Source organism: Centropristis striata, chromosome 19 (assembly GCF_030273125.1).
Source record: "Centropristis striata isolate RG_2023a ecotype Rhode Island chromosome 19, C.striata_1.0, whole genome shotgun sequence".
Lineage (NCBI taxonomy): Eukaryota > Metazoa > Chordata > Actinopteri > Perciformes > Serranidae > Centropristis > Centropristis striata.
Genome location: NC_081535.1, coordinates 34,408,484 through 34,421,170, shown reverse-complemented (window position 1 = coordinate 34,421,170; position 12,687 = coordinate 34,408,484). Strand labels below are relative to the sequence as shown.

Sequence of the window (12,687 nt, the reverse complement as noted above, 5' to 3'; positions counted from 1 at the left end):
TAAACAAGGTACCAGTAGGTGCAGTAGATTCTCAGAAAACCAACACTCAATGCACGTTCTTAGGGCTGTGACATTGGGCAATTAGTTGAAAGGGGTGTGTTAAAAAAAATAGCAGTGAGGTCATCAATTTAGTGAAAAACCAGGTGTGAAGCAGCACTTGTTGAACATGCATTTCTCTTTGAAAGCCTGAGGAAAATGGGTGGTTAAGACATTGTTCAGAAGAACAGCGTACTCTGATTAAAAAGTTGATTGGAGAGGAAAACTTATAAAGAGGTGCAAACTATTATAGGCTGTTCAGCTAAAATGATCTCCGATGCTTTAAAATGGAGAGAAAACCAGAGACACGTGGCAGAAAACAGAAGAAACCATCAGAATGATGGAAGAATAACAGAATGGTAAAGGCTCAGCCAATGATCAGCTCCAGGTGATCAGAGACAGTCTGAGTTACCTGTTAGTGCTGAGACAGGTAGAAGACGTCTGTGTGAAGATCATCTAGTTACAAGAATCCCACAAAGTCCCTCTGTTAAAAAAAGACATGAAGAAGAGTTACAACCTGCCAAAGAACACATCAACTGGCCTGAAGAGAAACGGAGGAACATTTAGTGGACTGATGAGAGTCAAACTGTTCTTTATGGGTCCCAAAAAAACTGTGAATTCAGCCCCAGAACACAGTGAAGACATGAAGCATCATGAGATGTTCCTCTACTATGGTGTTGGGCCTGTTGATCTCATACCAGGATCATGGATCAGTCTGATCTGTCAGAATACTTGAAGAGGTCATGTTGCCTTCTGCTGAAGAGGACATGGCCTTGAAATGTGTGTTTCACCAAGACAATGAGCCCAAACACACAGTAAACCAGCAGGATCTGGATCAAACCAGCAACATGATGTTATGGAGTGGACCTTCATCCAGTTGAGACATCAAAATGCTGTTTCTGAAGCAAAACCAAGAAATGTAAGTGAATTGATGAATGTTGTTAGAGGATCTTGGAGAGGAATAACAGCTGAAAGGAGCCACAAGCTGGTTGATCCATCACACAGATAAATAAAATAAAAACTGGTCATACAACTAAATATTAGTTTCAACCTGGTCTCACAGAAATCCGTGGAATAGCCACGGAATCGCTCAAATATCCGTGAAACTGACACGGATTTCTCTACAATGCAAGTTAATATTTGTTCCTATTGGTTTGTTCCAAGTCACGTGACTTTCAAGGTCCCGGCGGTCAGAACAAAAAACATGGCGGACAGTTCTCTCATTTTTAGTGAAAAAATCAATATTTTGACTTAGTTTCTGCATAAAAATGGATTTTGATCGCATTTCTAGAGAGAAATATGTTTTATTTTATAAATATTCACTCAGTGAATGTACATAATCACTTTGTGGTGAAGATCTCGGCAGAAAAATATGACTGTCATTAACTTGCATTGTAGTGAAATCCGTGTCAGTTTCACGGAAATTTTTAGTGATTCCGTGGCTATTCCACGGATTTCTGTGAGACCAGGTTGATTAGTTTAGTGATCACAAGATTGATAAATCCTAGAAACAAAAAGGTTTGTGCAAAATATTTTTGAGTTTGTAAAGTCAACAGCAGACACTGCTATATTTCTGAACACACCCCTTTTAACTAATTATACTAAATATACTAAAAACCTGGATTAATCTGGTTAGTCACATTAGACTGCTATTATATAGAACACTACTGTTAATACTGGACTCAGAGTTGAATAAAGAGCGGTATGTTTTTGACTCAACCTCTTTGCACTGACTGACATTGTAACATGACGTCACTGAGTGCTGAAATGTTGCGTATTTAACATCATTTATCTGGTTTGCAGGAACCTACTGTACCGATCTTTATTTTCTAGTGATGGCTCTAAATAATGCACTTGTAATGTCAATGAAAGCATTTTTTCCTTGTATTTTCGGTTCTATAATATAATGCATAATATGAATTTCCCATTACTGGCCAATAACTAGCCTATATATGGTGCATCCCCATTAAACACACAGACTTTATGCCATTAAAACTCACTGGTGATGATCCACTGCTGGGGGGATTTGACGTAGGAATTCTTTGCACTGGTGACTGAAGTAGAAGTTTAACCCTTTTCACATATATTCTGCATTCCTTTTTATATGTACCTGAGTTGCTCAAGCCTGCAGGACCTTCAGTGGCTCTAACCTCTGATGATGATGATGATGATGATGCATCCTGAAATACTAACCAAAGCTGCAGATAAGGATTGTTTTCATAATTATTTTGATGAATGAAAAAATACTCCTCAGCTTGTGTTGTCTGTGCAAAACACAAATATATGCAACTAAAAATGATGCAAAAGCAGCAAATTATATTTGGAAAACCACTGAATGTTTGACCCTTTTTTTTATGATTGAAATAGTTGATTGTAATTTTCTTTCAACCTACTAATTGCTTAATAAACTGATGGTTTCAGTACTGAAGTGATGGATTTAATTGCCCGGTGTATTATCCCGTTAAGAGCAGTGAAATGAATGGTGTCTTAGAATAAAGAGCAGCACTTTGAGGGGAACCCAAAGATAAATGTTGGTTCTGGTCCTGAATGATAAAACAGCTCCATCTATTCTACAAACGGCCTAAAATAACCACACCTTGCTTGTATTAAGGCTGAGAGAGTCCTTCCTTCCTAAATAGTCATACTAATAAATGAACTCAATTGCCAGACAAATTAAGGTTACATTTGACTTGATCCTTATTTTACAGATTCTGATAATTATCGGGATCAGCCCAAAGTCTCATTAGCGCCCTAATGAGGCGCTGCTACTGCGTGACATCTAGCCCGCTCCATCTCGTTAAGGAAATCGCTCTTCAATGCTGATTATTTTATTTGGAGGTATAATTATATTTCTTTCGGATAAATCACGGCCTAATCGAGTCCGTGCAGAGGGCAGCGGCGCTAATTGAGGCATGAGATGCGGCGGCGAGGCGCTACATCTGGGCTGCTGTGACCGGAGGACCCTGCAGCCTGCTGGCTGTTCACACTATATATACTGCAGGAAAAATACCTGCAAAACCAGGCAGAATACCCCCTTACAGGGCATGCATTTATTGTTTTACTCCAGTAAAAGTACGGAGATTATTTACGCATAATTTACCTTTTAACTATCAAAATAAAAGCACTCATTAGGGAGCCGAGTGGAGCCTTTCAGGGAGTTACCAAATATAATAAATAGGCCTTATGATTAATAGCCTACATGCATTTACAAGCTGTATATTGTATCTGGTGGTTTTGGTTTAATGTTAATTATTGGTTGCTATTACATCTGCTGAATGCATCTTATTGCTTTCTGTTTATGAGATATTTAAAGTCTAACTATAGGCAGATACTGTTAGAGACTGTTGGCAGATAAATGTGATGGAATTAAAAGCATAATAGTAGGCTATTTTAACCTGAAATGTATGCATAAAATATAAATACTCAGGTGCAAGTATTCCAACCTACTTATGAGTAATGAGTTACTTTCCACCATCTCTAGTTTCTTGATTTAAAATTAATATAGGCTAGTGGTTCTCCTTTGTTATCATTTGGAGTATTTTATCATTTCTCACACATTTCTTTAACATCATCTGACTCATCTGCTGTGAATTATTAGGGAAACAGCCTATAGGCCTCATAAATTGAGCACTAAATGAACAGTTGAACTGTATATATAACCTTCCATTTCTAATTGCTCAACTACTTAAATCCAATCTACACCTTATGCCACTTTATACTTTCATTCCACTACAATTTGCAGAGAAATACTGCAGACTTGCAGATTTAATGACTTATTTACAATATAGGCTATAGAAAATACAATGCACAATTACAATATTAGAAGACAATTTATTATAAATAGGCTGTTTCTGTGGGGGATATTGATTAAAGTCCTAATTTTTACGCTTTTGCCGCGAGCAGTCTGAACGGAACATTAGCGGAAGCGGCACCGCTGGTGCGAAGCGTTTTCTGCTGACGCGTTGCGCAGCCTGTCCTCTCTTCTGCCGCTAAACTTTGTCCACGTCTAACTTTGTGCAGCTTGCTGCTGGGCTCGGAGCAGTGGAGCCCGCCGTGCAGCTGCAGCACCAGGCCGCTCAGCAGCACAGTAATCCCCGCAGACTGTCACCAATCAGCTGCATGAAACAAGAATCTCATTTGTTAAAGTGGAGGCTCGTGGAGATGGAAGATCGATTGTTTTTCTCCTCAGAAATCTCTAATTGAGTGAATAGAGACTGGGAAGGCGGATCACACAGAGGAAAGGAGGGGAGAGAAATGTGGGCCTTGTGGTTCGGAGAGCCTGTACTGTATTCAAGAGGTCAGAGGTTCGATCCCCGCCTGATACCAACTTTACCTGCAGCAACAATCTGGACCTGCAGGTAAAACAGCTCCGAGTAGAGGCTGCAGCATTAACACTACACACTATATTTCTGTTTTTATTAAAAGTCACTCCTCATCTCCACAACGCGTGAAAATGTCTACTTTCCACTCAGATGCACCGCATTAACTTGCAGGGGGCGAATTTGTTTGTCTATTTTTATTTATGTCATGCAGGAGATTGATGCGAGCACGTTAGTGGAGAGATGGAGCTAACTGTGCTGCTCCCTGTTTACCCTAATTACTGCCTTATCAAGTCAGCAAAACCAACACCTTCACACACACACACACACACACACACACACACACACACACACACGCACACGCACACAAAAAAAATCTATTGGCAACATTAAGTGAAAAGATGCCTTTGAATTAGCTGAACTAAATATATGCATCTAATAGGAATAACAGCTTCCAGTGATAATAATTTATCAAACAGATTTTCTTTTCACATAAAAGTAATAATAATTTGTGTTCATGTTTACAGTGCAGTGGATACATTTTATTTTATTTTCCTCTTTTTCCAAATAAAGCATGAAATCTTGCTACATTAAATCAAAAACACATTAAATAAAATACAGCAATCACAAATGTTTTTATTTGCACGTTAAAAATAATTTAAATAAATAATTGTGTTCAAGTTTCCAGTGCATTGAATAAATTGTGTTTTATTATCCTATTTTTCAAAATAAAGCAACATTAAATCCACACAGACAAAATAAATTATATTACAGCAATCACAAATACATTTACAAAATAAATTTCACCATGAAATAGAAATATGTTGCCTATTTTGTAGGCTTATTAATATTAAACGAAAAATAGAATAATATCAGACAAGGTAATTTTAGTTTTTTTTAAATGTTTTCTCGGCCCTTTAGTGACAGAATACAAATATCTCCCTGACATCCCTCATCCTCTCTCTCTCTCTCTCTTCTCTCTCTTCTCTCTCTTCTCTCTCTCTGTCTGCTTGTTTTGGGTTAAATATGACCTGCTGCCATGAGAGGAGTCATTCACTTTTTGTTTGTACAGCTATAAAAGCAGTGAGCTATTGAAAAGTCGTAAAACCAAATGCGCAATCCATCATCCCGCAATGTGATGATTTTAAATGATCCTTCTATATTATAAGGGCTTTATGGCGCGCCAAGAAAAGCTGCAGCCACCAGATAAAAAACACTGCGAATTTTACGCAAAATTAATAATAGAAATATGCAATGGTGTATTTATAATTCTGTGAAACAAACAAATAAACAGCTCTTAAAATATAGAATAATTAGATTTGACGCTGTTAAAGTCTACCTTAAAGTCCAGCTTTTAAAAGAGAGGACAAGAAATATCTCCAAGTGCGCATTTTCTTCTCACACATCATCGCAAATGTCCGCGATGCGTCCTCTCCATCCCTCCATCCATCCGTCCATCCATCCGTCCATCCATCCATCCATCCGTCCATCCGTCCATCCCTGCCGGTCTGTCGTGTCGTGCCACCAGATTGCAGACAAATAAAAGACGCGCAGAGAGCGCGCGGAGCCTTTCTGGATGAAGAAAAGAAGCCCAACGCGCCCGCGGCTTCACGCTCGGACGCCTCCTTTGTGCCACTTTTTCAGCACATAATAAATAAACCTGCTCTCTCACAGAACCTCCCGACATCTGTCTCTTTCTTTTTGTCCTTAAATATTTAGCAGACTGGTGTGTGCGTGTGTGTGACAAAAAAAGAAGAGTCTAATGTGCTTTATTATGTGGCAAAAATAACTTTTTTCTTGTCTAATTGAGGATTGTGATGATTTAGAATAAATGAAAAAAGAGAGGCCTCCTCCACGTGTTGTAAACATGATTATATCTCTTCTCTACAACCTTTCGGCTGGATTCACTCTGTCCCTTTTTTCATCCACAGCTCGTGTTGAACTCCCTCCACTTTCCGCCGAATTAATTTGCTCACACATCATTTATAGCAAGTCCCTCCCTTCTTTGACAGTCGGGCCTAAATACTAGTAAATTAGCACTAATTTATACTGATCTTACTCTGATATTTGCAATAAAGGCGTATAGATCCAGCCACTAATTACATAAAAGCCTAATGGCCTTGAAAATGAGTCTGGTTAGAATTATATAAAGTTTGTTGTTTGGCTGACTGGGAAATCAAGGATATTAGAGGAGGTTCACTTGGTCTCAAAGAGGCATTTAGTGTCGTAAAAAGGTCGACAATATCATCAAGGAGAGTAAAAAAAAGCAGAATATTACCGAGGCAAGGTGCTGCATATTATCCACATACTATGGGAGGTGTTAATGCAGCATGTGCCTCCATAACTCCTCTCCTTGTACTATAAAAACAGAACAGCATGCACAATTAAACAAATATTGTGGTGATCCAACATTTCTTGAACGGGTCGAAGCTCTCACACAGATATTAAATCAGGTTATTTTATTGGATGTAATTTGGAGGAGAAATCAAAGCCAATTACAGGAATGAGGAGGAATGAACTTGTGGATGTGAGAGGATGGAGGAGGAGGAGAGGAGGAGAGGAGGAGGAGGTGTAGGGGTGCTGGGGGTCTCGGGCTAAAGCTGACATACCTCAGGCTTCAGCTCTGATTGGTCCTCGTTTGGAGAAGCTCATGGGTTCATTCCGCTGTTAAGCGCCTCCCCATTTCTCTAAACTACATTATAATGCAACGAACCTCCCTTTTAACCACAAACCGAATTTGCTTTCATTTAGGCTATATATATTTCTTAAATAGGTTAAAGTCATAGAGATTTTTTTTTTGGAATAGCACTTCGCCCTGGAGCGGTGCGCTATGCTATCTCATGCCGACCTGCTGGATGCTCGCCTCGGTGAGTTATCATCACCAAACTCCGGTCTTCAACTCTACTGTAAGCTGGAGGCACTTCTAATCTTAAATCAAGCTTTGAAAATTGTCAATTTGCTTCTTATATGATCTTAATGCGACCGAAGTGAGCCAAACTCGCTTAATTCATTGGAAAAGTAATTATTATTATTATATTACTGCGTAATTTGATTTAACAATTTTCTAAGATATCGGTGTGATCGAATTGAATTAAGAGTATTTAAGGAGCAGATTGTAATGTGCATGCTTTGCTTGTCTCTCACTCATGGATGCTTTAATTTCTCTGTTTGGAATCTCAGCTAATGCATGATTGTGCATCATTTTCTCCTGCAGCTAAATAATAACAATGCTTCTGATTTCTGGTTTTTGCCTGCAAAGTGTTGTGCAGAATATTCCTCTAACGTGTTCTTCTCCCTCCCTAAGTGTTACTGTACCAATGTCAGCAGCTGTGTCTTCTCTTGGTTGTCTGCAGGGATGAAGGATGCCGCCGCGGAGCTCCTGGGCCACAGGGAGGCTCTGAAGTGCAGGCTCGGCGGAGGGGGACCTGACCCGGGACACTCCGGGGAGCTGGGCCCGGGCCCGGACGGCGTGGAAGGGGCCACGATGCTCCCGGGCGACGAGATCAGCAGCGGCGGAGGATCCAACCCGGTTCAGGTCAGCAGCAAGGAGCAGGACAAGCAGCAGCAGAACAACAACAACCCCAACCAGTCCGCAGGGAGCCAGCAGAGCCAGAGCCAGAAACAGAAGCGGCACCGGACCCGCTTCACCCCGGCGCAGCTCAACGAGCTGGAGCGGAGCTTCGCCAAGACGCACTACCCAGATATCTTCATGCGGGAGGAGCTGGCGCTGAGGATCGGCCTCACAGAGTCCAGAGTCCAGGTAGGCCCGCTGGATCTAAAACCAACACAACACAGAGACTAGAACACAACAGGGACTCATCTGATACCGCTACATGTTATTATAGAAAAACACATCATGTTTAAAATAAAGACTAATATATGAGCTGCAGGTCGAGACAGAATAATTATCATCTCATATTTTAAATAAATGAGGACTGAATTTATAAAAAGAAATGGATGGAGAAAAATAAAAAATGAAGACAATATAGTAATAAATATACAAACTAAATACTCCTAACAGCAGCTCCCTTTATTCCTCATTTTACGTCTAAAACTGTCAGAATATCTTATTCAATATTTGTGCATTTATTCAAATAGCGGCACATTTCAAATACACCATTTATAATGAGGAATTTCTCATCAATAATGAATAATAGCTGTTTAAAAATGCTTTATTTTTATTGGAATTAGAATTAAAATTGTCAGTCATTACTATTATTCGACAAAATGAAGAAAATAAATTGATTTCTTAGTCGGTAAGAAACACAAAAAACCTACAAAGAAAGGGAAACCGTTTCTTATTTATGGTTACACTGATATAATAATCCACAACATGAAGCACAGCTCTATTAAAATACTAAATATTTTATTATACATTTATTTATATAGCCCATAGTCGAATTTGACTTTTTGTGTTACAATTTATTTTATAGACTTAAAAAATATCACAGCAAAAAAGGCATTTTTGTTCATTATGATGTAATATGTAAAATGTTTTTAAAAAAAATGCATTTTTAATTAGTGAGTCAACAGCTGATAAGCGATAAAGTGAGTTTTTCTGGACTTGAGATTGAAACCAGCGACCCTGTAGATAAACACGTGCTTCATCGTTACTTTAATCACAACAAACAAATCCTCTTGTCTGACACTTAAAATAATAAAAACATAACGGTGCATTTGATTTAATATTATTAAAATAAATGTGTGTTTTCAGCGGTTTGTTTCGCTAAAAGTATGTTGATATTTGTGCTTATGAATCCCGCCTGCATGGCTCAGAACTGGCGCAGACTTTGCGTCCATCTCTGGTAATGAAGCTGCAGGAAGCAGATGATGATTGCAGCTTTATTGCTCTCGTTTAATCTGCTGCGGATAAAAAGTGACATGAAGCTTTTACCAGAAGAGGATCTGTGTATTCTCAGTAATAACCTCAGTCACTTCACTCTGCACAAATACTTCATAAAATAGATCTGCGCCTTATTAACTAAAGCAGTCTGCTCGCTCACATGTGAAATAATGCCATAATAATCATTATTATTATTGCACGGCTCCATTCAGCTCCTATATAGCATTTCCATAAAATAAGAATTAGTGAAATGAGTCCTCAGGTCCGGAGCGGCACCCTGTCAGCGCGGCGCGTCTTCATGCCGGACTGGCGCGCTGAGGGGGCACTCTGTCTCTGAGAACCGGAATGAGAGATTGCATTTTCTTTCCTCTGAAGTGTAATGCATTTCAGGCCGGATTTCACGGCTGGCTACGCGGAGGAGGAAAGAGAGAGAGAGAGAGTGAGATTGTCCCGTTCTTATTACTGCGCCTCCACTTTCTCAAGCAAATCTCCACATTAATCATAGACGCCTCGTGCGCCTACAAGCAGCCCTATAGGAGCTCAAGGACTCGCGGGATAAAGTGTGTTTGTCACAGCGAAAACATTATCTTTATTATGTGACTGCCTGCTCTGCGATGGCTGCTCCTGAACCAGCTCAGAATCACATTCAGGGTTCAATTATCTTATTAAAAATGCACCAAAATGAAATAAAAAACATTATGTTTGCATCGCTAAAAAGTCGAGATAATTAGACATAAGATGTTAATGAAAATGGCGATTTATTGAGGAAAAATTAGACAAAATAGTCCCATAATTTCTCAGATATTGCCACTGTTTGACGAGCAAAAATAAAAATAGTTATACCAAAAAGTTTCCAGAGTGTCAAGATAAAGAAATAACCAAAACAAATATTTCCCACTGTTATTTATATTTTTATGAATTGGAGACTTTTACGCATAGATCCAAACCAAAATATGGCACGTTGATGTTTTTATATATATTTTAATTAATTATTTGTTTATTAGTTGGAGACGTTTACGCATAAATTCAAACATAAATATTGCACGTGGATGCTATTTATTTTTAATATATTTATGAATTGGAGACTTTTACGCATAGATCCAAACACTGTAAATATTTGTCACGCTGATAAAAGCTGATGAGATGCTGAAATAAAAGCATAAGTCAGTGTTTTTGTGCCACAGATTTATTGTTGGTGTTGCGCATCATCATGATGATGATCACAGCCTGATGTCATAACCTTTTTATGAGCCTTCACAGCTCTGAGAACATGACCCCGCTGCTGCAGCTGCAGCCGTTCCGCGCTGTCCCTCCTAACTCATGTCATCCGTCTGCAGGTCTGGTTTCAGAACCGGCGCGCCAAGTGGAAGAAGCGCAAGAAGACCACCAACGTGTTCCGGGCTCCGGGGACCCTCCTGCCGACGCACCACGGCCTGTCCCAGTTCCCGTCCGCCGCGGCAGCAGCAGCGGCCATGGGGGACAGTTTGTGCTCCTTCCACGCCAACGACACCCGCTGGGCCACGGCGGGGATGCCCGGCGTGTCCCAGCTGCAGCTCCCGCCGTCCCTGGGCCGCCAGCAGGCCATGGCGCAGTCCCTGTCTCAGTGCAGCCTCGGCGCCGGCCCGCCGCCCAACTCCATGGGCCTGTCCAACATGTCCAACGGCTCCGGGCTGCAGTCGCACCTCTACCAGCCCACCTTCCCCGGGATGGTCCCCGCGTCCCTGTCCGGCCCCACCAACGTGACGCACTCGCCTCAGCTGTGTAGCTCCCCGGACAGTGAGGTCTGGAGAGGGACAAGCATCGCGTCGCTGCGCCGCAAAGCGCTGGAGCACACAGTATCCATGAGCTTCACCTAGAAGAGCTTTTCCTTTCAGAGATCTTCTTCATTCTCTTCTTATCATCAGCTCATCCACCGGGAGAATACAACCAGGATATTGTTCAGAAGAAACCGCACCTGGCGGCTTTTTTCCAAGAGGGAAGCTATTTATCGGGCCTCGTGGCCTTTATCCCGCATAGGACTCGTTCTGTTTCAAGCTATAATTTATGATTTCGCATGTAGCCTCTGGCAACTATTTATTTGTCTATTTAAATTAACTTATTTGTATTTATTTATTGATTTGGCACATGCAGCCCTCTGCGGGCCTTTCAGTGACATTTGCTTGGTGACTGACGGTTTTTTGAAGATTCTGTGGATACTTTGAGATACAGAAACACACTAGGTGACAGATGTGTTTCCACCTGCTACACAGCATGCAACTAACTCTCTGAGGGCCGAAGGAAGCACAGTGGACGAGCAGACACAAGACACCTGGAGGTTTAAACAGAAGACAGGAGGAATCAGGACATGATGAAGAGGACTTGACTGCATGTGCTGTCCAAGGCAAAAAAATAAAAAGAAGTAAATAAGGGAAATACTATAAATGAAGACATGGAAACTGACTTAACTATAATCTGTTCTATAGGATGTTTTGTGTAGCGGAAGCACTCTTGTTCCCATTTTGGTCAGTTTGTGATAATAACTTATGTTTCCAAAAGATTCTGTCTGTGCTTATTATCAAATTAAGACTTTCTTAAATGTTTGAACCATTTTGTTTCATGGACATGTTTATATCAATTCAATGTAAATGATCAAATAAAAATCATTTTCAATTATGTCACATCATGAATCAACCTTCCTTTATTGAAACGGTTTAAAGGCACCAGGTGCTGTCTCTGTCCTCCTCTATTCATTATGTCTGTCCAGAAATGTCCACATGTCCTGAGCAAAGACAAAATGTGCAGCTTTTTGGTATTAACATGATTTTTAAAAAAAACTGTAGACGTGTAAAAATGATCCCGTCCTGAAAAGGAACACTTTCTTTTGAGTTCAAACCTTTAATTCCAAACTAAATAATGAATGAACTGAAACCTTTTTCTGTTTAATCTATGACATCATGTGTCTCATCGACAGTCAGTGAACACATGAAGAAGAAAACGTGGTAGCAATTCATTTTAAAACTGATAAAATAAACATTTAACCCAAAAGATTAAAACTTTAAAAGTATAATGTTCTTCAGGGACTCTGCTTTAATGAAAACCTTGTGTGTAAATTAACTAAGTACATTAGAAGTAATAAGAAGCTTATTTCAAAGCTCCTTAATACTTCTACTTTTTCACATTTAGTAGGAAACACTGCACGCTTTACTCCACTGCTGTTGTCTGATAGTTTCTAGTTTGCAGATTTAAATTTTTACATATGAAACATTTATCAAAATATGCATTGTAAAGCTTATACCACCTATAGCATTATATAAAATGGTCAAAAATAACTGAAACATGCTGCTTACAGTACATTTAATGCATATACAGCACAATAAATTATAATATAGCACTTAAAAAGTACTTTAACTTGTATTGAAGTATTTTTACACAGTGGTACTGCTGTTTTACTTCAGTAAATAGTCGTCTGTCTCCTCTGCATCTTGTTCTATTTAAAACTGAAGAGATCTT

The 12,687-nt window shown here is 39.8% G+C and overlaps 1 protein-coding gene across 2 annotated transcripts; it reads left to right on the top strand.

Annotated features, from left to right (window-relative positions):
• The first annotated feature begins 7,101 nt into the window (after positions 1-7,101).
• On the top strand, positions 7,102-11,855 carry otpa (orthopedia homeobox a). Of its 2 annotated transcripts, none has more exons than XM_059358075.1 (3): positions 7,102-7,222; positions 7,709-8,115; positions 10,536-11,855. In XM_059358075.1, exons 1-3 carry the CDS (start codon positions 7,186-7,188, stop codon positions 11,052-11,054), a joined length of 963 nt encoding a protein of 320 aa, XP_059214058.1. In that variant the 5' UTR covers positions 7,102-7,185; the 3' UTR covers positions 11,055-11,855. The 2 variants fall into 2 exon arrangements, with proteins under 2 accessions (XP_059214058.1, XP_059214057.1); XM_059358074.1 differs by having other exon boundaries at positions 7,108-7,261.
• Positions 11,856-12,687: the final 832 nt, after the last annotated feature.

Bases quoted from the DNA above. Each gene is read 5' to 3' on its own strand.
- otpa (XM_059358074.1), top strand. From the start codon at position 7,186: ATGCTATCTCATGCCGACCTGCTGGATGCTCGCCTCGGTGAGTTATCA. The intron at 7,262-7,708 runs GTAAGCTGGAGG...GGTTGTCTGCAG, and splicing joins CTCCGGTCTTCAACTCTACT to GGATGAAGGATGCCGCCGCG. The intron at 8,116-10,535 runs GTAGGCCCGCTG...ATCCGTCTGCAG, and splicing joins TCACAGAGTCCAGAGTCCAG to GTCTGGTTTCAGAACCGGCG.